This window comes from Capra hircus, chromosome 6 (genome assembly GCF_001704415.2).
Source record: "Capra hircus breed San Clemente chromosome 6, ASM170441v1, whole genome shotgun sequence".
In the NCBI taxonomy this organism is placed as follows: domain Eukaryota; kingdom Metazoa; phylum Chordata; class Mammalia; order Artiodactyla; family Bovidae; genus Capra; species Capra hircus.
Window position 1 is genome coordinate 59,812,706 of NC_030813.1, and position 26,944 is coordinate 59,839,649.

A 26,944-nucleotide genomic window follows, 5' to 3' on the forward strand; every position below is an offset into this window, starting at 1 on the left:
CTGACTCCTGATTAGAGCTTTCACCTCTAGACTAGGGTTTTGTTTTGGCGGGGACAATTTTGTGTGTGTGTGTATGTGTGAGCCAAAGCTGCTTCACATGTAAACTGGGGATATTAATATAATAATTCTATTTTCCAGATGATGAAGGTAAAATGAAAAGCTGTATGGGAATGCTATACTTAGCTGCGTAACCGTGTTTCTCCAATTTGACTGCTTCTGAGTCATCCTTGTACTTTGAAAATAGCCTCTCTGGTTCTTCCCAGACCTATTGAATGTGAATGTCCCCATGAGGTGCCCAGGAAAACATTTTAAACAACCTCTAATTCTGAGGATGCTCACATTTGGGGATCTCTGACTTTACCTCCTGGACATTGATCAGTTTATCTGTAAACTGAGGGAATTCCCTGGTGGTGCAGTGGTTAGGACTTGGTGCTTCACTGCTGTGGCTCTGGGTTCAATCCCTAGTTGGGGAATTCAGATCCTACGTGGCATGACCAAAGGAAAAAAAAATTTTAATCGTAAATTGAGAATAATGATACTTTCTAGGGCTAATGGTGTATCACATCACTCTGGGGCAAGTGCAGTGAATAAACACCAAGTGTTTCTTTAATATTGTAGTCAGTATTATATTATACTGAAACTCCAGTACTTTGGCCATCTCATGTGAAAAGTTGACTCATTGGAAAAGACCCTGATGCTGGGAAGGATTGGTAGCAGGAGGAGAAGGGGACAACAGAGGATGAGATGGCTGGATAGCATCACTGACTCGATGGACATGAGTTTGAGTAAACTCTGGGAGTTGGTGATGGGCAGGGAGGCCTGGTGTGCTGCGATTCATGGGGTCTCAAAGAGTTGGACACGACTGAGCGACTGAACTGAACTGATAATACAGATCAGTATTATAAACCCAGTGATCCTTATCTACAGATTGGACGCTTGATTTTGAGATGAATTAGAATTCCTCAGCTTTCTCTATTCCCCATGCAGCATTTAGTACAATGTCCAGCACGTAGTTAGAGTGCAGTACATATTGGAGGAATGAGCACATGAATGGTGTTATTGAGAACTGAGATCAATGACACTTCAGATTATCAGTCTGCAGACAATACCGGAGACTGGTAGGCCACCAGGGCTATTCCAGTTTAGGAAGCGCCTGGATGTAGAAGGGAATGACCCAGAGAATGGGATTAATGACCAATACAAGATATCTTCCAGTGTCTTACCTCTCTTTGTATAGAGTTTTTGCTTTTTTGTGAAAATTTCTCCTCCTCCAACCAAAAGTGGCTTTGACGATAGAATAAGACTTGAACACATTCTTATAAATATGAAAACTGCAAAAAAAAGCCTTTACCTGCCAAGGATATTTGCATTCCAACGAAGCCTGAACCTCTGGAGAAAGGGCTGTTTCAATGGTGGGAGGATGTGCAGCAGGGAGGGGAATTCCCATCACCCAGATGTCCCCTGTGGAGGCGGTACCTTCTGGTAAGGCTGTCCCCTGAAGGGCACAGACTGTGCCTGCTGTACCAGCTGATTGGGAAGCCCATATGTCAGACTTTCTTGCAAGGGATCCTTATCATCAGGATGGCAGCTACTACTGATAGACTGGGAAGCTGCTTCCTTTGCCATCTCCTTGTGGCTCACTAAGCTGGGCCTCTGGATGATCCCAGATGGAGAATTGTGCTGGGGAGATCTTACAACATGCTTCTGAATTACTGTCCTCCTTAAAAATGAGAAGCCCAGAACGGAACAGTTCTATGCATGAGAAGCAGTGATGACTCATAGTTGAAAAGACACTGGAATTCAGCCTGGAGAATATCATTAAAAGGAGAAGATGGGATAACAGATCTTGCATGTGGCACAGAAAGGAAGTCCTCTGTCTCTTTCTGTGCCCCATGATGCAAAAAGAAAAAAAAGAAATTACCTACTGATTGTTAACTGTGTGGTAGTCGAGTTTCCTGGGACTTGACTTTAGAAAAATAACAAGTGTGGGGAATTCCCTTGCAGACCAGTGATTAGGACACGTGCTCTCACTGCCAAGGGCTGGGGTTCAGTCCTTGGTTGGGGAACTAAAATCCCACAAGCTGATTGGTGCAACAAAAAGTTTTAAACAAATAGCAAGCACGAGCCTCACTCTAGTTCCTGATTGCACACATACACGCATACGTGCACTGGGCTAGTCCAGCTTCATAGGAAATGGAATACTGAAGAGTTCATGAGGAGGTTTGTGAATTTAATCTTACAAGGTAAGCACTTTGGGTATAATAAACCCCAAAGAAGTGTTCTGATGGATGTCTGCATGAGATATGTGAGTGTTGTAAGATACAGACATAATGTACAAGTGAAGAGGTGGTTAGAGGAAGATGGAATGAATTTAGGGGATTACCCTCTGTTGCATTTCAGTTCACTTTGGAATTATGAATTTGAGACATTGGCTAATGCTGATATCCTGGGGTTTCTTTTGGAAACTTACTATTGTCTCTTGTAAGTAATTTCAGGTAGGCTTGTATCATTAAGGCAAGACTTGGGTAGCCTAGTCTAGATGACTAGACAGTCATCTTCTGAGAAGATGGATTTATACAAAGAGATATTGACCAGAAAAAAGAGTTGGTGACCCATGGAAATGTACAAAACAAGCAAGTCTGAGAACTGTACTGTGGCAGTGACCTTCCATGCATTGTCAAAGGACAGAGAATCATAGCTAACAGACTTCCTCTTTCAGGATCCTTTCACAAGACCATGTTCTTCCCTGGTGGTTCAGACAGTAAAGCATCTGCCTGCCTCCAGAAGACCTGGGTTTGATCCCTGGGTCGGAAAGATCCCCTGGAGAAGGAAATGGCAACCCACTCCAGTAATCTTGTCTAGAAAATCCCACGGATGGAAGAGCCTGGTAGGCTACAGTCCATAGGGTCACAAAGAGTCAGACACTACTGAGAGACTTCACTTTCACTTTCACAAGACCATAGAGATGAAGTGAGCCTTAGGCTAAAGCATGCTCTTGACCTTTCTGATACTCAGTAACAAAAGGAAATACATTCCTGAAAATCCTAACAGTGGTAATCATCTCTATTACACAAAAAGCCTCTTTCCCTAGAATCTGAGTCCCCCCGCTGAGAGATTTTTCTACCATGTTCAGCAAGGCAGTCTGGGCACAATCCACACTTCACTGGAATATTCCAAAGTGTGTGATTGTTTGCTTGCTTTGTTTTCACTTGAGTGGTATCTGAAAGAGGGATGAGGAGTTCCAGACTGAGTAAGAAAGAAACTTACAGACTCAGTGAGACCTGCTCATCTGGCAGATGAGGTGACTGTGGTGGGGGGTTGGGGGAGGTCCTGGACTGGTCCAGGTCATTTCATTAGTCTGATTCTGACCCAGGATCTGGGTCTCCTGTGTCATACTTTCTTGAAAGTGACTACAGTATCTGGTGATACTAGCAAATGCTATTTCTATCCAGGAAGGTGCATTTATATTTGCAAGATGCATTTATATTTTCTTTTACAGAGTCATGAGTTACTTTTACAAACTCCCTCTTGTTATAGAAGAAGTATATATGTTCTTTTGTTTTTTTTTACTATGCCATGTGGCATGTAGGATCTTAGTTCCCTGACCAAGGATCAGTCCCGCATCCCCTGCAATGGAAGTTCAGAGTTTTAACCACTAGACTACCTGGAAAGTCCTTGGAAGCAGTATATGTTTTAAAAGGAAATTTGGAAAACATAGATAAGCACACAAAAATCTGTGATTGTACCAATCACATCACTAACGTGGATTTAGCTTCTTATTCCTTTCTCTAATTTTACTGAAAAATCAGTATCATGTTGTATACACTGTTTTGAACTTGCTTTTTTTTTTCATGTATCAGTGTTGTCATATACAAATTTTTCTAAAATTTTAAGGAATTCAATATTAAAAACGTGTGTATTCCTCCTTTGAAAAGTTATCCTTTGTGGCAAGTTGTCTTGTATCTAAGAAGTTAAAACAAATGAGGGCGAAAATGAGTAGAAATGGCAAGTCCATTCTACAGGGAGTATTTTCTGGAAGTCCTTGCTATTAGAAACAGATTTGGGATGAGGCCTCCTCACATGCATGTTGATAATACCTGTGTGGAGGTGGGAGAGTTGGCCTAAAGGATGAACACCAAACTCCAGGTAGGCACTCTGGATAATCTAGAGAGAGCCACGAGTTATCATGCCAAGAGAGGATGGTTACCCAGTCCTACTCCCTGCTAGGACCTGATCATTTTACTGTTGTAGGGACCACTTTTACAGGGCCTGGGAACTTCTCAGTGTGGAGATTTGGGAGGCAAATGAGTGACGTGGCCAATGGCTGCTTTTTGTGCTAAGAAAAGCCGTGAGGAGGCCTTAGAGAACTGAGGGATTTTGTGGGGTCTAAGTGACATTCCCCTTTGAGCCTTTCTGACACCTTGCCTACCTAGTTGTTCTGCTGCCGTGGTCTATAAATGGGCTGGGCATTTTCTCCAATCAGTCTCTGAAAACTGTTTAGAGTGCAAAATGTTAACATGTTCTTTCTGTCACAAGTTAGGCCAGAGGACACTAAATTGGACTGGTACATGTTCCCAGGAAAAGAAGTGCAAATTCTCTTTCTATCTTGTGTACTGCTAAGATGGGAGCAACTGAACACTGTCTTGAAATCAGACACCTGTCAGGGCCCCCCATGCTTTGTTTGGCAAATGTGCCAGGGCTGAAGGCTTTTTAGTGCCCATGCCTCTGCATCACGGGTGGTTTCCCAAAGAATCTGCCTGCCGGTTCAGGAGACTCAGGAGACGCAGGGTCGATCACTGAGTCAGGAAGATCCCATGAAGAAGGAAGCAGCAGCCCACTCCAGTAGTCTTGCCCGGAAAATTCCATGGACAGAGGAGCCTGGTGGGCTATATATAGTCCATGGGGTCACAAAAGAGTTGGATATAATTGAGCATGCAAGCCTCTGTGTCAAGGTAGGAGGTGGAAAAGGAAAGACAGTCAAAGACAGGTGAGAAGAAAAGTCGAGAAAGGGTATCAGAGGCAGGAAGGTTGAAACATCTGCCCCTCCATGCTCTTCTCTACTAACATTTGCTCTCAAAGCAACAGCAGGGTTTAAAAGCATTGATTCCAACTTTGAGAGAAGTTCTACTGTAGGTAAAACAGCATTGCATGGTACAAAGAGATTGTTCATGAAAGGAAAAGCCCATCCATGTGGCAGAATTCATTTTTGTCTTATTTTAAGAAACTGCCACAGCTGCCCCCACCTTCAGCAACTACCACCCCAATCACTCAGCAGCCATCAACAATGAGGGAAGACTCTCCATCAATAGAAAGTTTATGACTTGATGAGGGCTCAGATGATGGTTAGCATCTTTTAGCAATAAATTATTTTTTGGTTAAGGCATGTGCATTGCTTTTAGACATAATGCTATTGCACACTTAACAGACTTACAGTATGAGTTTGAGTGAACTCTGGGAGTTGGTGATGGACAGGGAGGCCTGGCGTTATGCAATTCATGGGGTTGCAAAGAGTTGGACATACTGAGTGACTGAACTGAACTGAACTGAAGTGTAACTTTAATATGCAATGGGAAACCAAAAAATTCATATGACTCACTTTATTGCAATATTTGCTTACTGTGGTGGTCTAGAATCCAAATCCACCATATCTTTGAGGTATTGCCTGAAAATCTGCTGATAAAGAAAAAATTAATTGAGAAAAGCACCAGGGAGTAAAGAATAGTATGCTATAGTTTGTATATTAAAAAAAAGAGCAAATGTATGTCATAATTACACATATTCATTCATACATGTATGTTTGTGAATACATGTCATAATGTAATAGCTTTGAGAAAATGCATAAAAAACTTCATATAGTAGTTGTCTCTGGGAAAATGGCCTGAGGCCCTGGAGGGCAGGCAGAGGAGGGAGATGTATTTTTCACTTTTGTCCTCTTTGAATTTTACAGTAGACATGTATTAAGTATTCAAAAGGTAAACATAAGATTACACTCAAAGATTACACGTGAGCTCAAATAAGGGAGAAAAATAATGCCTGTGAGGAGTTTCAGGAAGGCCTCCCAGAGGAGGTGGCATCTGAGCTGGGCTCTGGGACAGGCAGAATTTTACCAGGAAGAGTCAGAGCAGGGAAGAAGGTATTTCAGGAGACCAGAGTAGCACACTTAAGATTGAAAGTGAAAGTAAAAGTTGTTCAGTTGTGTCTGACTCTTTGCGACCCCTTGGACTTTACAGTCCATGGAATTTTCCAGGCCAAAATACTGGAATGGGTAGCCTTTCCTTTCTCCAGGGGATCTTCCCAACCTAGGATTCAAACCCAGGTCTCCCACATTTCAGGCAGATTCTTTACCAACTGAGCCACAAGGGAAGTCAGAAAAGGTAGGGAGAGTTGGGGGCTGTTACACAATCCGGAGGCAGCAATGGCTTGGTGAAGTGGGGCTGAGGAAGAGAAGAAAGGTAATGAGAGATGGTGGAAGGAGGTTATTTTATACTTGCCATGCAGAAATGAGCCATTTACAAATTGGCTTCAGTGTCCCTTTAAAAATGGTCTCCCTCCTGTGCTTCAGTCTCAAAAGCTGACTTTCTGCCCTCCAGTTACACAAACCCTTCTGTGCACACCTGGACACTGGCCACTTCTCTCTGGATGCTGTCCACCAATCCCATTTTCTCCCCCATTCTGCAAGACCTATCTCAAATGTCACTCCTTTCTGCCTCTTCCACCCCCACCATCCTGGAAGATTTAAGCACTCTGGCCTCAGCATTCTCTTGGCATTTTGCATTTATTATGGCATTTGTCCATTTAAACTTTAATTTTTTTTCTGGGAGGAAGCTGTGCATGAGATCATTTGTATGCAGAAGGTTGCTTCTTTTCTCTCTAATTTAGAATTTTTTTCTCTAAGATCTCAGTTATATGGGGCCTTATTATGATGAAGAACAGCCATACTGGCTACCTTTCCATGGCCATCTCATTACTTCTTCCTAAGAATTCATTTCTTCTATAGAGAAAACCTTAACAAAGAAGTGAGGGTCAGAGTCATTAACAAAATAGGAAAAAACTTTTTTCAAAAACAAAAAACCTCTAGGCCTAAGCTAAACTATATTAACATTTTCTTTATTATCTTCTGTCCCCATTAAGCTCCTTAAAAGAATTCCTAATTTAAAGGCAATTAAAGTCAGATATCCTGTCATCTGTTTTCAGACTTCTATGGATTTGGAACTTAATAGAACATTATATATGCATAAGCAATAAACAGTTAAAAGAATAATTTTGCTCTGGACTATCTTGATAGTTTCAGGTTCATTAATTAGGAAGTTGTTTCTCCCAGATTCTGTGAGACCTCCATCAGAAGTTGAGCATCTAAGGAGACAGTTAATCCCACTGTTGTGTATTATAGCTGCAATATAATCAGTATGGGAAGTATAAACATCGATATCCCAAAAGGGGATTTTAAAAAACCTAAGACAGGCTGTACAAACCTGTGTTCTTAGGTTATTCCTCTTTGTTCCTCTTCTCCTTTAGCCAATTTAGGGAGTAACTGGGCTTTCCTTGTAGCTCAGTTGGTAAAGAATCTGCCTACAATGCAGGAGACCTGGGTTCGATTACTTGGGAAGATCCCTTGGAGAAGGAAATGGAAACCCACTCCAGTATTCTTGCCTGGAGAATCCTAAGGACTGTAGCCTGCCAGGCTCCTCTGTCCATGGGGTCGCAAGAGTCGGACATGACTTAGTGACTAAACTACCACCAGGGAGTAACTGCTGTGCCCTTAGTACAGTTTATCTGTAGAGGGACATGTATTGGATGACTGGAATTCATAGTAAGCCTCATTGTGTCCACCACTGCACAGATACTTTTCCTCTGCATAGACCCGTTGTACCCATGGTACCTTTTAAGAGGTTTGTGCCTCTTAATCCGCTTCACCTCTTTCACCCCTACTCCTATCCTAATGCCGTTCTGGCCATTCTGGACACTCAGGGGCTTCAGACCAGACTTGTAGATTTCTTTTTCTATATAAATGAGATTCTTTAATGAATTGTTCAACTGCTTTTTTTAAAGTTACTAATATCTCATGGGTATTCTTCTTGTGCAGTACATACAAGGAAAACCTAATTCTTGTTTAAAATCAAAATATAGTTGAAGTACAATATTATGTTGGGAGAAGGCAGTGGCACCCGACTCCAGTACACTCGCCTGGAAAATCCCATGGACGGAGGAGCCTGGTAGGCTACAGTCCATGGGGTCGCGAAGAGTCGGACACGACTGAGCGACTTCACTTTCACTTTTCACCTTCATGCATTGGAGAAGGAAATGGCAACCCACTCCAGTGTTCCTGCCTGGAGAATCCCAGGGACAGGGGAGCCTGGTGGGGTGCCATCTATGGGGTCGCACAGAGTCGGACACGACTGAAGCGACTTAGCAGCAGCAGCACAATATTATGTTAATTTCAAGTGTACTACATAGTGATTTGATATTTGCATACATTGTGAAGTGATCCCCACCATGAGTCAAGTCTGGTAACCATCTGTCCCCATATAAAGTTGACCATATTACGATATTGTTGACCATTGTTCTACTTAGTATCACATTCCTGTGATTTGTTTTATAACTCGAGGTTTGCACCTCTTAATCCCCTTCACCTGTTTCACCCCCACTCCTATCCTAATTCTTTTTAATGCTGTATTGGATTTCATCGAATGGATATGGCAGGATTAATTTAACCACTGACTTATGATGGAAATTTTAGTTATTTTCAGTTCTTTTTTTTTTCTTTTTTTTGCTATTGTGAATAATGCTGCAATAAAATTCTTGCACATATATCTTCACTACTTGTATAGGCACAACAAAACAATGCATTTAAAGAACTGGAATTGTTGGGTTAAAAGGTATATGCATTTAAAATTTTGATAGCTACTGGCAGTGACAGAGTTAGTGCTTAGGGGAGTGTATGGATTCCATTAGATCTGACTTCAAGGATATATTGTGGTTGCCTGTGGCACTGTGTATTCCTAACTCCTAAACAGTAGATGAGAACTAAAGAATGATAGCACAATGATGAATATGAATATGAAACAGAACTTGATTAACTTTAATTCTGCTATTCTCTGTGACTTTTTAGAGTTTTGTGTTTAGATTTAAACAGTGATAGAGCACAAATTGCAGAGTATAATATTTCTGATTGATAATTACAAGTTTTAGTTCATACACAAAATATTTTACTGCACTTGATAATACTTTAAAAATTGAAATTTATCTTTGTTATAAACTGTTACTTGTTTATTTTAAAGTTAAAGAATGAATCAGGAAAAAAATGATTGTTCCTGACTCTAATACATTATTTTGAAACGAATTTTGCCATGTAGATGAAAGAGGTTAAAAAATGATCAGCTCCAAGTGTCAAAAACAATAAATGTGCTGCTGGATTCTGTCAAATTGCCTTCTACAAAGATGGTGTTCTTCCGTACATCTTCCAGTGGTGTGTGAAAGTGACTGCTTAAGGGAGAAATCTTTCATATGTTGTTAGAAACCAGGCCCGTAGTAAGAAAGAAATCACCCACCAGCTGAAAAATATCTTTCTGAGTCTACCACCTCACCTCCTGCTTTTATTTTAGGATTGTATCTTAGTCTGTTTGAACTGCTATAACAAAATGCCACAGACTATGCAGTTTGTAAACAAGAGAAATTTATTTTTCACAGGTTGAACAGTCTAAGATGATGTCTCTCGTGAATATGATGTCTAATGAGGGCTTGCTTCCTGATTCTTAGACGGTGCCTTCTCAGTGTGTCCTCATATGATGGAAGGGACAAATGAGCTCTCTGGGGTTCTTTAATAATGACAGTAATTCCATTGATGAGGGTTCCACTCACATGGCCTAGTCACCTCCCAAAGTCCCTACCTCGTATTACTATCATCATGGGGGTTAGGTGTCAATTAATTCAATCTGAATTTTAGGGGCACACCAACGTCAGGTCATAGCAGATTGCTTAGTTTCATCAAGATGGCAAAGACAGACTTGCCCCAAATGAGAGACAGAGGGAGGGGAGGTAGAGATGGCTCTATGAATGGACTTGGAGGCAAGCCCTCCTCACTAGCTTGTTCTCTTGGGCAAATTACCTTACTTCTCTGTGCTTTAGTTTCCCCAGCTGTAAAATAACCACAGTGGTACCTTACACATAATATTATTGTGATGATGAATGAGTTAATTTTCATAAAGTACTTCAAACAGTATCTGACCAATGCTAAATACCATGAGATTATTGTTATCCTTATTCACCTAATGGCTTCCCTAGTAGCTCAGTTGGTAAAGAATCTGCCGGCAATGCAGGAGACCCTGGTTCGATTCCTGGATCAAGAAGATCTACTGGAGAAGGGATAAGCTACCCACTCCAGTGTTCTTGGGCTTCCTTGGTGGCTCAGCTAGTAAAGAATCCGCCTGCAATTTGGGAGACCTGAGTTTGATCCCTTGGTTGGGAAGATCCCGTGGAGAAAGGAATGGCTACCCACTCCTGTTTTCTGGCCTGGAGAATTCCATGGACTGTATAATCCATGGGGTCACAAAGAGTCAGACACGACTGAGTAACTTTCACTTCACATTTATTTACCTAATAGTCAGGTGTGCCGCTAGGCATGGGAGATAGAATTTTTTAATTGCCTTAAAAAATCCTTCGAACTCTGCACTATTATCCACATCTTACAGTTCTGGTTATGTGACATGCGGGAGGTTACTATTAGTCAGCAATGAAGATGAAAATCTAACCAAGATCTGGACTCCACAACCCAGGCTCTGTGCAAATGATGTAATATTACCCATTTTATACTTTGAAACTGAAACTAAGTCACCTCATTCCATGCAGAGCTCTGGGATAAATTTCCAAGACAGAATACCTTCTTTTATAGTTTGAACAATCTGTAAATTAAGGGTTTACCCTAATTCTAGAAGATGCTGGAAGCCTTAATTATTGCCCCGGAAGAGAGATGATCAGTCTCTCAAAGAAAGTTGATGAGGAAGAGAACATCTGTTTGAAAATGAGTTTTATATTAAAACTGGCAGTTATCTTTTGAGTAAAAAGCCACCTATTTGAATTATTGATCTATCTATATGGGTTTACATTTTAAGATTGAAATTAAGTATGGGATATAAAATGTAGATATACATATTTGGAAAAGTACAGTGTAGATGGAAAGAGTGCTGACTCAGTGATTCGGTTTCTGGGCTTCAAGTCAGCCTCCAGTAACTGAACCACTTGTCTCAGGGCCTTGGTTTCCTCATGGGAAAATGAGTGGGTTGAACTAGATGACCTTTCAGGTATCTAATCGTGCTAAGTTTCTTTCCACAATCAGAGGACCTACTATTTCACATTCTATTTAGTGGTTGCTCAATGATGGGGGAGTACCAGGAGTTTGGGAAGTTCTCAGAATTCATGGACACAAAAACATATAAGGAAAAATTGCTATATATGTATTTAAACAAGAAAGGATTAATATCCTTAATCTCAAAAAGATTTTTAAAAATCATCATTTAAGAAATGATGGCTACCTTACTAGAAAAGTAGGCAAAGTAAGTGACTTATGAAAGGAGAAAAATGTGTGGTCAATAAAAGATGAATATTAATTTTCACTAGCCATAAATGAAATGCAAATGAAAACAGATCTAACTGGCAACTGTTACCCCCAGTGATGGTTGTGTGATGAAATGAACATATTCATATACAACTGTAGGGTACAAATTGATCCAAGTTTTTCATCTTTCTTATTCTAGTAATTGTGCTCATATCTATTTATACTAAAGAAATAATTGTATATTTGTACAAATTTATTTTTAAATGTTCACTCAGTGTTACTACAGTAAAAATTAGAAGTAATTTAAATAATAGTCAATTGCTTAAATAAATAATGCTACAGTTGTATAATGAAGTATGACAGTCATTAAAATTATGTTTGAAGAATCTTAACATAAGAAATATTAACGATGTAAATGTTAAATAAAAAGCAAAATGCCCAGCTGAATATAAAGTATGATATTAGATTTGAAAAAAAAAAAAGCACACTGAAAAAACGAAACAGGAAAAGGTACACTAATTTCTTGCAGCTTTTGGTTTTAGGTGGTAGTTGCTTTTCTCCTTTAGATCATTTAGATGGTTCAGTACTTTTCAAATGTTCCATAATGTGGATGAACTACTTTTTTATCAGGGGAAAAAAAAGAATGCAGAGATGATCCAGAGAAAATGAGGGGAAAAGTAAGTCAGAGTGAGGAGGACATCTTCAGTCTGCTTGGATCAGCAAATAAGGGAGGAAATTTGTTACCACTAATGGTTTGAATATGTGTGTTGAATGATGGAGGTGGTGGTGGTGGTGGTGGTGGTAGTTCCGGTGTGGGGGATGGGGGAACCCAAGGATGTGAGGGTTTTCTTTGTTACAGATGATGCTTTAGAGCTGGGAGGTATTTTGGGCTTGGTGGAGTCTACTTAGATATCAGGTAGATTTCATATTTTCCAAGTAAGTAAAGATCAGAACCACTTTAAGGAGGAAACATAAAATCTAAAAGTAGAAACTCCTCACTGCCCCTTCACCTTTTCAGACAAAAAAGACCCCAGCAGGGAGGGTCTGCCTCACATTCAGAGTTACTTTGATTTGTCATCTGGTTTTATGTGAGTAGTCCATTTTCACTCTTGAGTTTCTTTCTTTTTAAAAGTTCTTTTCATTATTACTGTTTGCATTCTTGCAAAGAGCTAATTCTGCAGAACTGGAGCAAGGAGGGCCAAGGGAAGTTGGTGAACATAGTTATACCAGTTGGGAAGTACAGGTAACCTCAAAGTAACTTCAAGAGTATCCTTTGGCTAGAGTATTTTCTAGACATGGCCTTTGCTTCCCAGAGACAGGTGGTGATGATGTACTGAGATGCAGGTGGAGCTTGTACTTGAAGTTGAAGGCTCTCTTTTTATGACTTGGCTGGGAATGCTCACCTGGGCATGGCTTTTCCTCCTCACCTGGGCATGGCTTTTCCTCCTCTGTCTCCCTTCCACCAGGAGGCAGGTTCTAAGCCTCTGCACTGCCTACGTTTATGTAATCTGTTATTTGATGGATCAATTTTCCTTCAAATACTTGAATAAGTCACTGTGGCACAAAGTATACTTTTTATTTTTTAGTGATGCTTTTCTGTATTCTCTCTAAAGCTAAATATGAGAATGAAACCACAGCTTGGACAAAATGCTATAGAAAACAAAAGATCCTACCCTTTAAAACTTTTATCGTGAAAAATTTTGAACATATATGAAGATAGTGAGACTAGACTAAAACTACCCCCATATACCATCATTCGACTTTAACAGTTCTCAATATTGTCCCAGTCTTATTTCATCCATCATCCTTACTTTTTTGCCCTTTTCTGGGATAATCTAAAATAAATCCCAGACATCATATTCATCTCACCTGTCAGATAAGAACTTTAAAAAAATGTATACAACCACAATGTGATTATCACCTAACAAAATTAGCAAGAGTTCCTTAATGTCATCAAATACCCAGGCCATATTCAAACTTCTTTAAATATTTAAAAAATACAGGAAGGATGGAATTTCCCTGGTGGTCCAGTGGTTAGGACTTCGAGCTCTCAGAACTTGCTGAGGGCCCATGTTTAATTCCTGATTGGGGACCTATAATCCTAACATCCCACAAGCCACATGGTGCTACCAAAAATACACATACATGGGATTCCCTGGTGATTCAGACAGTAAAGAATCTGCCTGCAATGCAGGAGACCCGAGTTTGATCCCTGGATTGAGAAGTTCCCTGGAGAAGGGAATGGTACCCTACTCCAGTATTCTTGCCTGGAGAATTCCATGGATAGAGGAGCCTGGTAGGCTATAGTCTGTGGGGTTGCGGAGTCAGACATGACTGAGCAACTAACACACACACACACACACACACACACACACACACATAACATGACTGGGCAGCTAACACACACATGTATTTTGTACATATATAAGGGGCTCCCCAGTTCGCGCTTAGTGGTAAAGAACCTGCCTGCCAAAGTGAAAGATGTAAGTGACTTGGGTTCGATCCCTGGGTTGGGAAAATCCCCTGGAGGAGGGCATGGCAACCCACTCCAGTATTCTTGCCTGGAGAATCCCATGGACGTCCATGGGTCACCTTCCATGGAGTCACAAAGAGACGGACATGACTGCGTGACTGAGCACACACGCACACATATACTATTAAAAATTCTCTCGTAAGGAGAAAAAGAGAGACGAGTGGCTTAGGGCATTTTCGAGAATAGGCATAGCACACGCAGCTTAGCTTGTCTTCTTTCCTATCCTGGAAAGAAAAACAAACAAAAAAACAGAAGCCAGAGATAGTGCTTCTAGGAATTTTAAACAAATTCGGCTGTTCAGATATAGAGAATTCTTGTCTTCAGACACTAATGGGAGTCATAAACATTCTCTTGCCTCAAGGGACCTCAGATCAGTCTTTTCCGTCCTTTCAAGTCTAAAACCTAAAAAACAAAGGAACACATACAAAGCACTTCAAAACTTTACACATAACTCATGTTTAATTTTATTTTAAAATGCACAGAAGCAAGGAGAAGAAAATGAGAATCAGCTATAATTCCAGGAATATAGACATTTCATCTTAACATGTTGGTATATACTGCTTTTCATACAGTTTTTCATAACTGTGCATATTTTGGAATCATACTGTTCATATTTTGAAAGCTGCTTCCATGGGGGTGGGGGTTTCCCAGGTGGTGCTAGTGGTAAATAACCCACCTGTCAATACAGGAGACACAGGAGACAAAGTTTCGATCTCTGTGTCGGGAAGATCCCCTGGAGAAAGGAATGGCTACCCACTCCAGTATTCTTGCCTTGAGAATTCCATGGACAGAGGAGCCTGGTGGGCTACAGTCTATGGGGTCACACAGAGTCGGACTGAGTAACAAACACTAACTTTATGTCATTCAGCTTAGGGACCCTTTTCCTGTGTCAGTTAATGCACTTATACTCTGCTATTTTAAAGGATGTGGATTGTAGGAATAAACTAATTAGTTTATCCAAGAACCAGCTGTTCTATTTTTTAAAAAGCACGTTTATTTGTTCGGCTGCATCGGGTCTTGGTTGTGACGTTTGGGGTCTTTGTTGCAGCACACAAACTCTCTAGTTGTGGCGCGTAGGCTTCACTAGTGGCTGTGTGTGGACTTGGTTGCTCACAGCATATGGGATCTTAGTTTCCTGACCAGGGATTTAACCCACATCCCCTGCACTGCAAGGCAGATTCTTAACCCCTGGACTGCCAGGGAAGTCCCAAACCACCTATTCTTGAATAATTTTTCCCCATTATAAACAACATAAATGAGAATATGTGTGTAACTTAATATTTTGTGTCAAAGTTAGTGGAAGAATAGGAACTCTCCTTGCTGCCATCCTTCCCTGCCCATACATTCTCATTCCTTGTGATGTGGCCACAGCCCCCTCAGCTCTCCTGGAATCTCTCTGGCACCCCAATCTGAAATACCTCACTTTCCCCTTGTCTCACAAACTAGTCTCTCCTCCAGCCTTTCCTGTTTGCCAGTGGCTCCCTCCAGACCCCCTCTTGGGCCTCACAATCATCTTACTTTGGGCCTGCCTGCCAACTATCTCTAATAATCTTACAACAACCATTCAGGATAAATAATAATAACAGTAAATACTTCTATAGCAGTCTGTGCCAGGTACCCTTCTATGTGCTTGCTGCCGTCCCTGGGATTCTCCAGGCAAGAACACTGGAGTGGGTTGCCATTTCCTTCTCCAATGCATGAAAATGAAAAGTGAAAGTGAAGTTGCTCAGTCGTGTCCGACTCTTAGCGACCCCATGGACCGCAGCCCACCAGGCTCTTCTGTCCATGGGATTTGCCAGGCAAAAGTACTGGAGGGGGGTCCCTAATCCATTTAATCCCATACAGCAACCTTGTATGACAGGTACTGTCAGTATTGCCTATTTACAGTTAGAGAAGCTAAGGCTTAGCGACTTTGAAGGCTGAATGGGTGGAGTCCATCGTCTTAATCACTGTGCTATACTGCCTCTATTTACAAAGGAACTAAAGCTTAGAGAAGCTAAATAATTCACCCAAGATCACACAGGAAGCAGCAGATGTTGAAGTCAAACACAAGCTTGCCTGAATTCAAGAGTCTGTGCTCTCCTTCTTACTCTGAATTGCCTCTTTTTATTTAGCAAGAGTTGTCAAACTTTTTCTGCAAAAGGTCAGATAGTAAATATTTTAGGCTTTGTGGGCCATAAAATTTCCATTGTAACATTGAATTGTAGCAAGAAAGATGGCATAGAAAATTTGTAAATGAAAGAGCATGGCTATGTTCCAATACAAAGTTATTTATGGACATGGAACTTTGAACTTCATATGATATGCACATATCATGAAGTATTGTTCTTTTAATATTTTTTAACCATTAAAAAATGTAAAAACCATTCTTAACTCGTGGGCCATACAAAAGCAGATGGTGAGTTTGACCTGCAGTTTAGCCATGCTTTGACAACTGTGCTTTACAGCATTGTTACTTTCTAGAATGGTTAAACATACTTGTACCTGCCTCTTTCCTTTTTTTTTTTTTTTTTTTGCTTCAATAGTTCACCTTGGGCCCCATATGTGCATGCCCAACTGAGAAAACATGAGTCCTTCAGTAAATGAAATTTGGATCTGTTAGAAAGCCTTTGGGCTTCCCAAGTGGCTCAGTGCTAAAGAACCTGCCTGCCAAGCAGGAGATGCAGATTTGATCCCTGGGTTGGGAAGATTCCCCTGGAGAAGGAAATGGCAACCCATTCCAGTGTTCTGCCTGGGAAATCCCACGGACAGAAGAGTCTGGTGGGCTACAGTCCATGGGGTCACAAAGTCAGACAAACTTAGGGACTAAACAGCAACAGTAGAGACCAGGTGACCTTTCCTTGAGCATGTCTTGTAGGGGTTCCACCCTCAACTCCAAGCAGTTTTTCAGAAAATTCCTTCCAACTGCTTTAAGAGAGGTTGCAGTAACTACACTTTCCCATCATGTAAATTTTGAGATGAGATTCTAGTGTTTTTAAGGGTGCTCTGGACAGTTGCCTGGCTGGCTTGCCTTGTTTTTGAGTCTAAACTTGGACCAAATTGAAAACTCTAGACCTGTGGTGAGAATCCAATTATTATGTTCCTATGAGTGGCATGGGCCATTCAGGGCAGGGTGGGTGGGACAGAAGAGGGGAAGGGTGCCATGGTCCCTGCTTGGTATGGGGTCAGAGGGACAGGGCTCTGGGTTTGAAGAGGACTCAGGGATTGGTGACAATCCATTTTAATTAAACTGTAATGGGATTACATAGGCTTTAAGTTTGGAAATGTAAATACTGCTTAAATACATTCTGGAGAACACATAATAAAAGCCACAAACTATCTTGCAAGCAAAGTTTCAAAATAAAATCCATTTGGAATACAGATTATCTGTGTATAAAAATAAACTGATTTGAAAGTGATTTCCTTTTGTGACTTGGAAGAGGAATTTAATCCTTATTTGTGGCAATTGGAAATACGCAAAGCGGAATTACTGAAGTACAGTTGAGAATTACCACTTCCCTGCAGCTCAAATGGTAAAGAATCTGCCTGCAATGCCGGAGACCTGGGTTGGATCTCTGGGTTGAGAAGATCCTCTGGAGAAGGAAATGGTAACCCACTCCAGTATTCTTGCCTGGAGAATCCCACAGACAGAGGAGCCTGGTGAGCTACAGTCCATGGGGTCGCAAAGAGTCAGACAAAACTCAGCAGGTAACTACTACTACTACTAAGACAGTAGTAGTAGAGATTTAGTGAAATGAACATCTTGCAAGATGAAAAATTTATGATAAAATACTCCTCCAGAAGATAATCTCTTGTAAAGGCGTAACCTTATTTTTATTTATTTATATTTAAAATTATTTATTTATTTATTTTTGGCTGTGCTGGGTTTTTGTTGCTGTGTGTGGGCTTTCTTGAGTGTGGTGAGCAGGGGCTCCTCTCCAGTGGCGGGTCATGGTCTTCTCATTGTGGTGGCTTCTCTTGTTGCAGAGCACAGCCTCTAAGTGCCCAGTCTTCAGTAGTTACAGCATACAGTCTCAGTAATTGTGGCACACTGGCTTAGTTGTCTCGAGGCATGTAGGATCCTTCCGGGTCAGGGATTGAACCTATCTCTCCTATACTGCAAGGCGGATTCTTAACCACTGTACCACCAGGGAATTCAGCAGTAACCTTACTTTTTAAAAAATACTTTTTTACTGAAGTTTAACCTTTGTACGGAAAAGTAAACATATCGTAGGTCTGCAGCCGGAGAAATTTTCACAAGCTGAACACACTTGTGGAACTAGCTTCCAGATCAAGACACAGCACACTTCTTGTAAATATCAAGAGCTCGTCTGTAGGAGTAGAACCGGAGTAGGGACCTGGCTGGAAGGATGGCCAGAAAAACTATCTTGGAACTGGGATTGCTTAGGAAACTTGGTTTTAATTGCAATGCCTTGGATTGGGCAATGGGAATTGTGGGGTGTGGGTGACACGAGGAGCTGCTGCAGCTTTGGGGTCATCCTCTGTTTAGGTCTAACTTTGTCTCTGCCATTGCTTTGAAGAGTGACTGTAGGCAGGATTCTCAACCCCCTGAAGTCTCTGCAGTTCTGAAATGTAGATCTCCATGAAGACAGCAGCCAGCTTGCTCACTATCATGCTATTAGGATTGATACAGTGCCTGCCACAAGAAGCCCCAGACAACTGCCTTAAAAAAAAAAAAAAAAAGAATAAAACAGCTGATGAATACTATATACAGCCCCTAGAAGATGTTTAATGATGTAAATAAAAGTCACAAAATGAACTCATTGATCCATTAATGCCACATTTATGAATATATTCCCCAAGAAAATTGTTCCACATAAACATTATTTCCATAAATGCATATATATTTAATATATAAAATAACACTTGTTCATGACTGTGAAATACTGAAACTAATTCAAAGACTGCTAATAGTGGGAAGTGGCTATGTAGTTATGAATTGTTGAAACAATGGAAAACTATTTAGTTAAAACCTGGCAAGTAGTAGACTGTTGAACATAGAAAAAATTTTATGTTGAAAACAATGTTTAGAAGATATATAAAGTATATATTTACCAGTGAATGAAAACTGAGTGAGAATTTGGATTGAGAAAGTTTAAAAGTGACTCTATTTTTCCTCTATGAAGTTACTTAAAATTTTTGAATTCATTCTCTTTTCCCAGAAGAAAACAAAATGAAATGAAGCACCAGCCCCCACTGCTAACTCCCCATACTTGGATTCATTCATCCACCCCCAGCAGGGCCTGCTCTTGCTGTGCTGTCCCTGCCAGGCTGTGGGCTGGCAAGGGACATGGAGCGAAGGCGCTGGCAGGAGATGAGTTACTGAGAAGCATGATGATTTCCTAATCATCTGCGTGCTGGATTCATGGCAGAAGCAATTTCCTTAATGAATGAATTGGCTGCTGCCAGAGCAGGTCCTTTGCCCAGAACTCTTTTAAGAAGGATGACATTCAGATGTATTCTCTGTAATTGACAGGCCATCCTCAGCTGATGGCTGCCATGGATTCATCTTTTTTAAAAAAAAGAGTTTTTATCAGTATTTTGGCTTCCCTGGTGGCTCAGATGGTAAAAAATCCATCTGCAGTGTGGGAGACCTGGGTTTGATCCCTGGGTTGGGAAGATCCCCTGGAGGAGGGCATGGCAACCCACTCCGGTATTTCTGCTTGGAGAATTCCCATGGACAGAGGAGCCTGGCAGGCTACTGGGTCGCAAAGATTTGGACACGACTGAGCGACCGAGTACATCAGCATTTTGAAGTAAGCCACCTCAATCAAAGCCCAGATAACCTAAAATGTGCAGTAACAATTATTAGTCAATGAGTCATGATTTCATCTTAGTTTTATTTTGTTTTTCTAAGCAATACTTTATATTGTCTATCATTGGTTGTCTTTTTTAGATTATTATTTTTTATGCTCTATCATTATGAAGGAACTTTCTCATAAGACAATCAAGAGGTATTCTTGGATGTACAAAGTCTTATAAAAGTGCACGCATTGACTATTGCTTGTTGTCATTTCCATCTGGTCCTTATGAACTCCCTGTGAGAAAGCTCTCATTCCAGTTTTTCAGGTGAGGGAGACGTGCAGGAGGACCAACCATGTGAGCAGAGTGATGGTGGAGGTGCAGGGGGGTATTATGGCAACACAGAGGGGATATCTGATCTAGCAGCTGGTCAGGTGATCAAAGAAGATTTTTCAAGAAGAGGTAGAAGTTGGAGGAGTGAGTCTTCCCTGGAAAACAGAGTATGTGTCTAAAGAAAGAATGATAGTGGAGAGTGGGTAGTTGGGATGAGAACTGAGGCTAAAGTGAAACGAGGGTTTCCTACTAGACAGCCCTCCAGAAGATGGAATGGACCAGGACGCTTCATCTCCAAGCCCTCCCTTTTGTCTGCCTCTCAGAGTCGGACACAACTGAAGCGACTTAGCAGCAGCAGCTGCCTTTGCTATGATAGATGCTATTGCCTTTGCAAGATGAAGCCTTCCTGCCCTTTTCCTATCTCTGTGTGTGAACCATGGGGCTCTGGGGAGGGCATCTTTTCTGTGAAACTTTGGAAAGAGGAGAGAGGGAGGTTACTGAGACCCGAGAAGCTCTGGACTTGAAGGTTTGTTAATTCCAATCTGACTTAAGTCCTAGAAGGGTCATTCACAATGCTATCTGAAGTTGCTTTTGGTAACTCCTCTGTATTGATTGGGAGAAGGCAATGGCAACCCACTCCAGCACTCTTGCCTGGCAAATCCCATGGATGGAGGAGCCTGGTAGGCTGCAGTCCATGGGGTCGCTAAGAGTCGGACAGACAGCGACTTCACTTTCACTTTTCACTTTCATGCATTGGAGAAGGAAGTGGCAACCCACTCCAGTGTTCTTGCCTGGAGAATCCCAGGGACGGGTGAGCCTTGTGGGCTACCATCTATGGGGTCGCACAGAGTCGGACACGACTGAAGCAGCTTAGCAGCAGCAGCAGCAGCCGTATTGATTGACATATAATTGGAGCACCCCTGCCAATTAGCCACTAGTGAAATATCATTGAAAACCTGGTTCTATTTTTCTTCACCCAGAGCTCCTTTGGGGAGAAACTTTCTCTTCAGGTGAAATTCCACTGAAATCGAGCCAGTCAAACTTCCACACATTATGTAGTGACCTGTAGTGGTTCTGTGTGGGCATCATCTGAAGGTGATCTATCATGTCTGTATAGGATGTTGCTCCAGTGTAGACCATAACTCCTCCCACTACTCCTCTCCTAGACCCATGTTTAGCCATCTGCCAAAGGCTACACGTGTCATCAAGTTTTGTCATCTGTCTTTGCTGCTACAGTGCTGCTCTGGAATAAAGTGGAGAGTTATGCAATTGTAAGTGTGCTGCAGGCTATAAAGCTTTCTCCTTTGACCTCAGTTTCCATAGTCCTGCAGAGAGCTAATCTTGTCCAATCACTTTATGATTTGGGAAACTGAAGCCCTGAGAGCTGGTTTGATGTGCCTCTTAGTGCCAGAACTGCCTGGGAATAAAGGTCACTTGACTGAATAGAGCTTTTTTCTCCAGTCTGAGTCTTCGGAGCTCTCTGAGTGGCCAAGCCGAGGCACAAATTTCTTTGCTCATATCATAGTTTATTTTTATGCTCAGTTCAGTTCAGTCGCTAGGTCGGTCATGTTTAACTCTTTTAACTCCATGTACTGCAGCATGCGAGGCTTCCCTGTCCATCACCAGCTCCTGGAGCTAGGCCAAACTCATGTCCATTGAGTTGGTGATGCCATCCAACCATTTCATCCTCTGTTGTCCCCTTCTCCTCCTGCCTTCAATCTTTCCCAGCGTCAGGGTCTTTTCCAATATGCTACAAGAAGAATATTGTAGAATATATATGTATTGTAGTCACAGCTGGGTATAAGACTCTTAGAGCACTCTTTGCCACAGAAACCTTTTTAGTGCTACTTTGAATTCCCCACTGATGATATAAAATTGCCTATTATTATATTTGATGAGATGATTGGATGGCATCACTGACTCAATGGATATGAGTTTGAGCAAGCTTCAGGAGTTGGTGATGAACAGGGAAGCCTGACGTGCTGCAGTTCATGGGGTCACGGAGTCGGACGTGACTGAGCGACTGAACTGAACTGATAATTATACTAGGTAATTCCTGTTTAACAATAATTTTAGTAATAAGGACTGTTTATTGTGTTTTCTATGTGGTGACTATGTACTTGCAGTATGTTTACATGATGTACTATGCTAAGGATTTTATATATTTAAGCACATTTAATACTCTCAACAACTCGGTAGATATTATCACATCACATTTTACAAAGAGGGAAATTGAGGCTTAGGGAGGTTAAGAAACTCTTCTCAGTTCATGGTAATCAGTTGGTCAGTTCAGATTCAGTTCCATATCTACCTGATTTTAGAGCCTGCATTCTTAACAATTTTGCCTCAGCAACTTCCTTTTGTAGATATATACTCAGGAAATTTGACTTTATTCAATCTCTTAGAAATTATTTGATAACCAAAATACCTGACACAAGCATATTTTTCTTGGTCCTGGTCCTACTACACTGGGGTCAACATCAAACTTGAAACATGTCTTAAGTCTCGACACTGGACTCAGTAATGAGGAGGTCACAACTGCTTCATTTAAATCATCCTTAGGTTTAAGGAGCTGAAGTCTGAGACCCAAGGAGCTCCTAAGGGGACGTTACTCAAAGGTCTGATGACAAAGAAGTGTCCAGGACCATGGTGTATGAGAATGACCCGATGTGGAGTCTTCAAAGCCTGGCCGAGTATCTGACATCCCATCCCCTACATTCAATATTTGGCATTTTAAATAAGCAGTAGTAGAAGTTGGAAAATATGGTGCCTGCCCATAGATTCCATGTGCCATGTTCTGTGCTAAGGCAGACTCTCCCTATACTGAACTGTTACAATAATTCCATCAAGAAATTGCCTTTCTTATTTTCATCTTTATGAAGAAACCAAGGCTCAGAGAGGTTAAGTAACTTGTGCAATGTTACCCAGCTTATGTGTGGTAAAAATGAATATGTGAAAATCATGTGAATTTTTTATGTGATCAACTCATTTGTAAAGGCTGCTGTGCTATGCTTAGTCACTCAGTCATGTCTGACTCTTTGCGACCCCATGGACTGTATCCCACTAGTCTCCTCTGTTCACGGGGATTCTCTAGGCAAGAACACTGGAGTGGGTTGCCATGCCCTCCTCCAGGGCATCTTCCCAACTCAGGGATTGAACCCAGATCTCTCACACTGCAGGTGGATTCTTTACCATCTGAGCCACCAGGGAAGCCCAAGAATACTGGAGTGTGTAGCTATTCCTTCTTCGGGGGATCTTCCTGACCCAGGAATCAAACCGGGGTCTCCTTCATTGTTGGCAGATTCTTTCCCAGTTGAGCTACCAGGGAAAACTGTAAAGGTTATTATGTCTTATTAAACAAAGACTGTAGGTGGACAAGGATAAAAATGTCTTGGAGGGGAATGTCTGAATTTAGAGGAGTGATTTTTAAAAATTATGTTTTGAAGCAGACATATCCTATAGATCTGTTTTACATTACTTTACATGTGACCTGTCATGAAGACTGCCAGTGGAGGAGGTTATAAGCCCAGATTGTATTAATAACCTTTACTTTGAAGTTTGGCCCAAAAGACCTTTCCCTCATCTGAAGCCGGGCTGGCCTTTGATGATGTCCTTCAGCAGACAGGATACCGTCTCCAGGGTGATCTCATCGTCTGGAGCTCTTTCATCTGCAGTGAATGAGAATTTATTTGACCCTTTCATGAAATTTAGATGCTGCCATATTTATGTGGCCTTGTTTAAGTGACAGGCACCGAATACAGCTGCTTTTAAGCAAGTTATTTTGTTTAACCAGAAGCCTAGCAGAGTTCCTGATATATAGGTAGCTGTCCAGAAAAGAGAGAAACAATTTTATCCCCACAAGATCTCTGAGAAGTGGTTCCTACATTTATCACAATCTTGCAGATGACTAAACTGGGGCTACAGATTAAGCAAAGCCATATCATTGCATAGATAATGGAGTCTGACTTGAGATGCAGAAAATGCCAAGGACAGTGCCCTTTCCATTACATTTGTAGCCAGTTTTTGGAAACACCTCAAGGGAAAAATCACAGCAAATTTTAAAAGTTTTGGTGATTTCTTCTCCTGACCTCAATACAAATTCCCTCATAAATCAAACACTGGCTGATGAATCAATAAATGAAAGGAAGTGCTCATAGTATCTGAGGCTCATCGCATTGCTCTCTTTTGCAGTTTCCAAAGTGGCTGGGATCCATTAGAAACTGAAGCGGCGGAGACCTCTGTCAGCTGTGGTCCTCACTTCTTGGAGCAGAAGGCCAGAGAGAGAGAAAGCTGTTTGAACACGTCTCATTCACACCAGGTTGTTATTGAGGTCTTTTTCATGTTGCTGCTAGAGCAGCTGCTTGTATTTTTATCGCTGGGCTGATTTTAGAGATCAAATCAGCTTCTGCTTTTTGACTGGGTGGAGTTGTGGGTTCCAATGCTGGGGTATAACAGATTCAAGTTTTCTCTGCTGGGGTAAGAGTGGCTTAGACAAGCGGGGTCGGGTGGCTCCACAGAGATGGGATCCCTCATTAATCTGTTCGTCAATGAGGAAGATCCCTGTCATCAAAAAAGGGAAAAAAGACTCAATTTCTCCACTTCTCTTCCTTGTTCCAGTTGAACACCAGCCTTTGGATACTTTCAGAGTAGACTGTGTGTCTCCCTTGGATGGCTCAGAAAAAGTAACATCCTGCAAGCGGCTGTCAGAGGTCCTGAGAACGCAAAGCCGTCTGGCTCTCCTTCCCCGTGTCGAATGGCATTTGTCTCAATAGCCCACTGAGGGCTGTCTTCCTCAGGATTCTGAACTTGTAACTAGGAGTTGGGGCTGCGAAGATGCTGAGTTCCATCAAGTGTGTGTTGGTGGGAGACTCTGCTGTGGGGAAAACGTCTCTGCTGGTACGTTTCACCTCGGAAACTTTCCCTGAGGCCTATAAGCCTACAGTATATGAAAATACAGGTGTAGACGTCTTCATGGATGGGATCCAAATCAGCTTGGGCCTCTGGGACACGGCTGGCAATGATGCCTTCAGGAGCATTCGCCCTCTGTCCTACCAGCAGGCAGACGTGGTGCTGATGTGCTATTCCGTGGCCAACCACAACTCCTTCCTGAACCTGAAGAACAAGTGGATCGGTGAAGTCAGGAGCAACCTGCCCTGCACCCCCGTGCTGGTGGTGGCCACCCAGACAGACCAGCGGGAGGTGGGGCCCCATCGGGCCTCCTGTGTCAATGCCATCGAAGGAAAGAGACTGGCCCAGGATGTGAGAGCCAAAGGCTACCTGGAGTGCTCGGCCCTCAGCAACCGGGGCGTCCAGCAGGTATTTGAATGTGCCGTCCGAACTGCTGTCAACCAAGCCAGGAGACGCAACAGAAGGAGGTTCTTCTCTATCAACGAGTGCAAGATCCTCTAAACCCCAGAGACTTCATCCCACTTACTCACCACAAAGACCAGCTGGGACAGAGAGAGCAGGCAAGCCAGCAAAGGACTGATGCTCTTTCTGGGCATGGCCTGACTGGCTTTTACTACAGGGTACAGTTGTTGATGGGACTTGGCCACTGGATATTTTTATAATATGTACTCTACGAATGAACTCTTTGCCCAGTACAATTAGAAGATTCCTTGGGACACTGTAATGACTATTTCCTCTTTGATTCAAAAACCAAAGTGGTCTCCGCACTTTTGGACAATGAAGTGAGTTTTCCAAAGAATACCATATTTAAAGACACAGTTTATTTAAATAATAACAAATGAACAGCATTTGTATATAATTAGTTTTCACACTTGGAAAGTCTTTTCCTCCCTACTCACAAACTGATGTGTGAGTGAAATGACCTTACAGGGCTCTGACGTATGTTCATAGTGTTAGCATTTTCACCTTAAGTAGTAATTTTGTTGAAATCACACTTGCCTGTTAGATTTTATTAGGTAACCAATTTTAAAATCACTGTAAACTGATCCTTGCAATTAATTTTCCACTCATTTGTTATTCAGAGTTGTATATATAAAATACAGTTAAATGACATAAGATTACTATAATACTGCCTAATGATTTTTAAATGACTGTCATTTTATGTCTCTGTAATTATTGAAGAAAACTATTTCTTATAGTATTGCCTTTCACCCAAAGAATTTCAATTATGCACTAAGTATTCTGTCATTCACTGAAACAGATTGAAGGAAAATTTATCAGATAGAGAATCAGACTGCCGTAAGTGATAGCAGCAGAGCTTGGAACAGATGTGGGGAAGTCTTACTTTCATTTCAGAGACTGCTGCACTTGGCCTGCTTCCTAACTTATTGTAGGGCGTATGAAAGAGCAGGCTCAAAGTTCTCCATAACAGTGATTTAGCAAGATTTGTCGTTTGAGCTCTAAACCGAGCTAGCATGGCAACATAATTCATTAATTTTAGGGTCTAATCAGAATAATTGGGGCAGTGTCTACATGAATTGATATGTGTTTAAAGGGAAAAAGGCAATTTATAGCTTTTACTATTTCTTGAGTATGAAACATCTGAGTAGGAAAAAAACACAAATTCCAAGGACAGGTAACAGGAAAACTGTATAGCAATTGTCATAAAAAGTTATCAGGGTAAATACCGAATCAATGGAACATCCCCCCACCATTCTATCTGATAGCTTAAAAGCAACAGTATTAACCATCTTTTAAAGCTGAAAACAGGGACTATGTAACTTAAGAAATTGTGAAGCCTGGAACCCACATGTTGCAGTTACTCACTTAATCAAATAAAACCTAGAACTACTCTGAACCACGATTATTAAAGTCCA

General features: G+C 41.5%; 1 protein-coding gene across 1 annotated transcript in view; it reads left to right on the forward strand.

Moving 5' to 3' along the window:
- Nucleotides 1-26,194, forward strand: part of RHOH (ras homolog family member H) — a 42,107-nt gene extending 15,913 nt beyond the window's left edge. The window contains exons 2-3 of the mRNA XM_005681533.3: nt 24,351-24,477; nt 24,777-26,194. Of these exons, the coding sequence (XP_005681590.1) occupies nt 24,993-25,568 (576 nt within the window). The 5' untranslated portion in view covers nt 24,351-24,477; nt 24,777-24,992 and the 3' untranslated portion in view covers nt 25,569-26,194. The remainder of the gene's footprint in view (nt 1-24,350; nt 24,478-24,776) is intronic.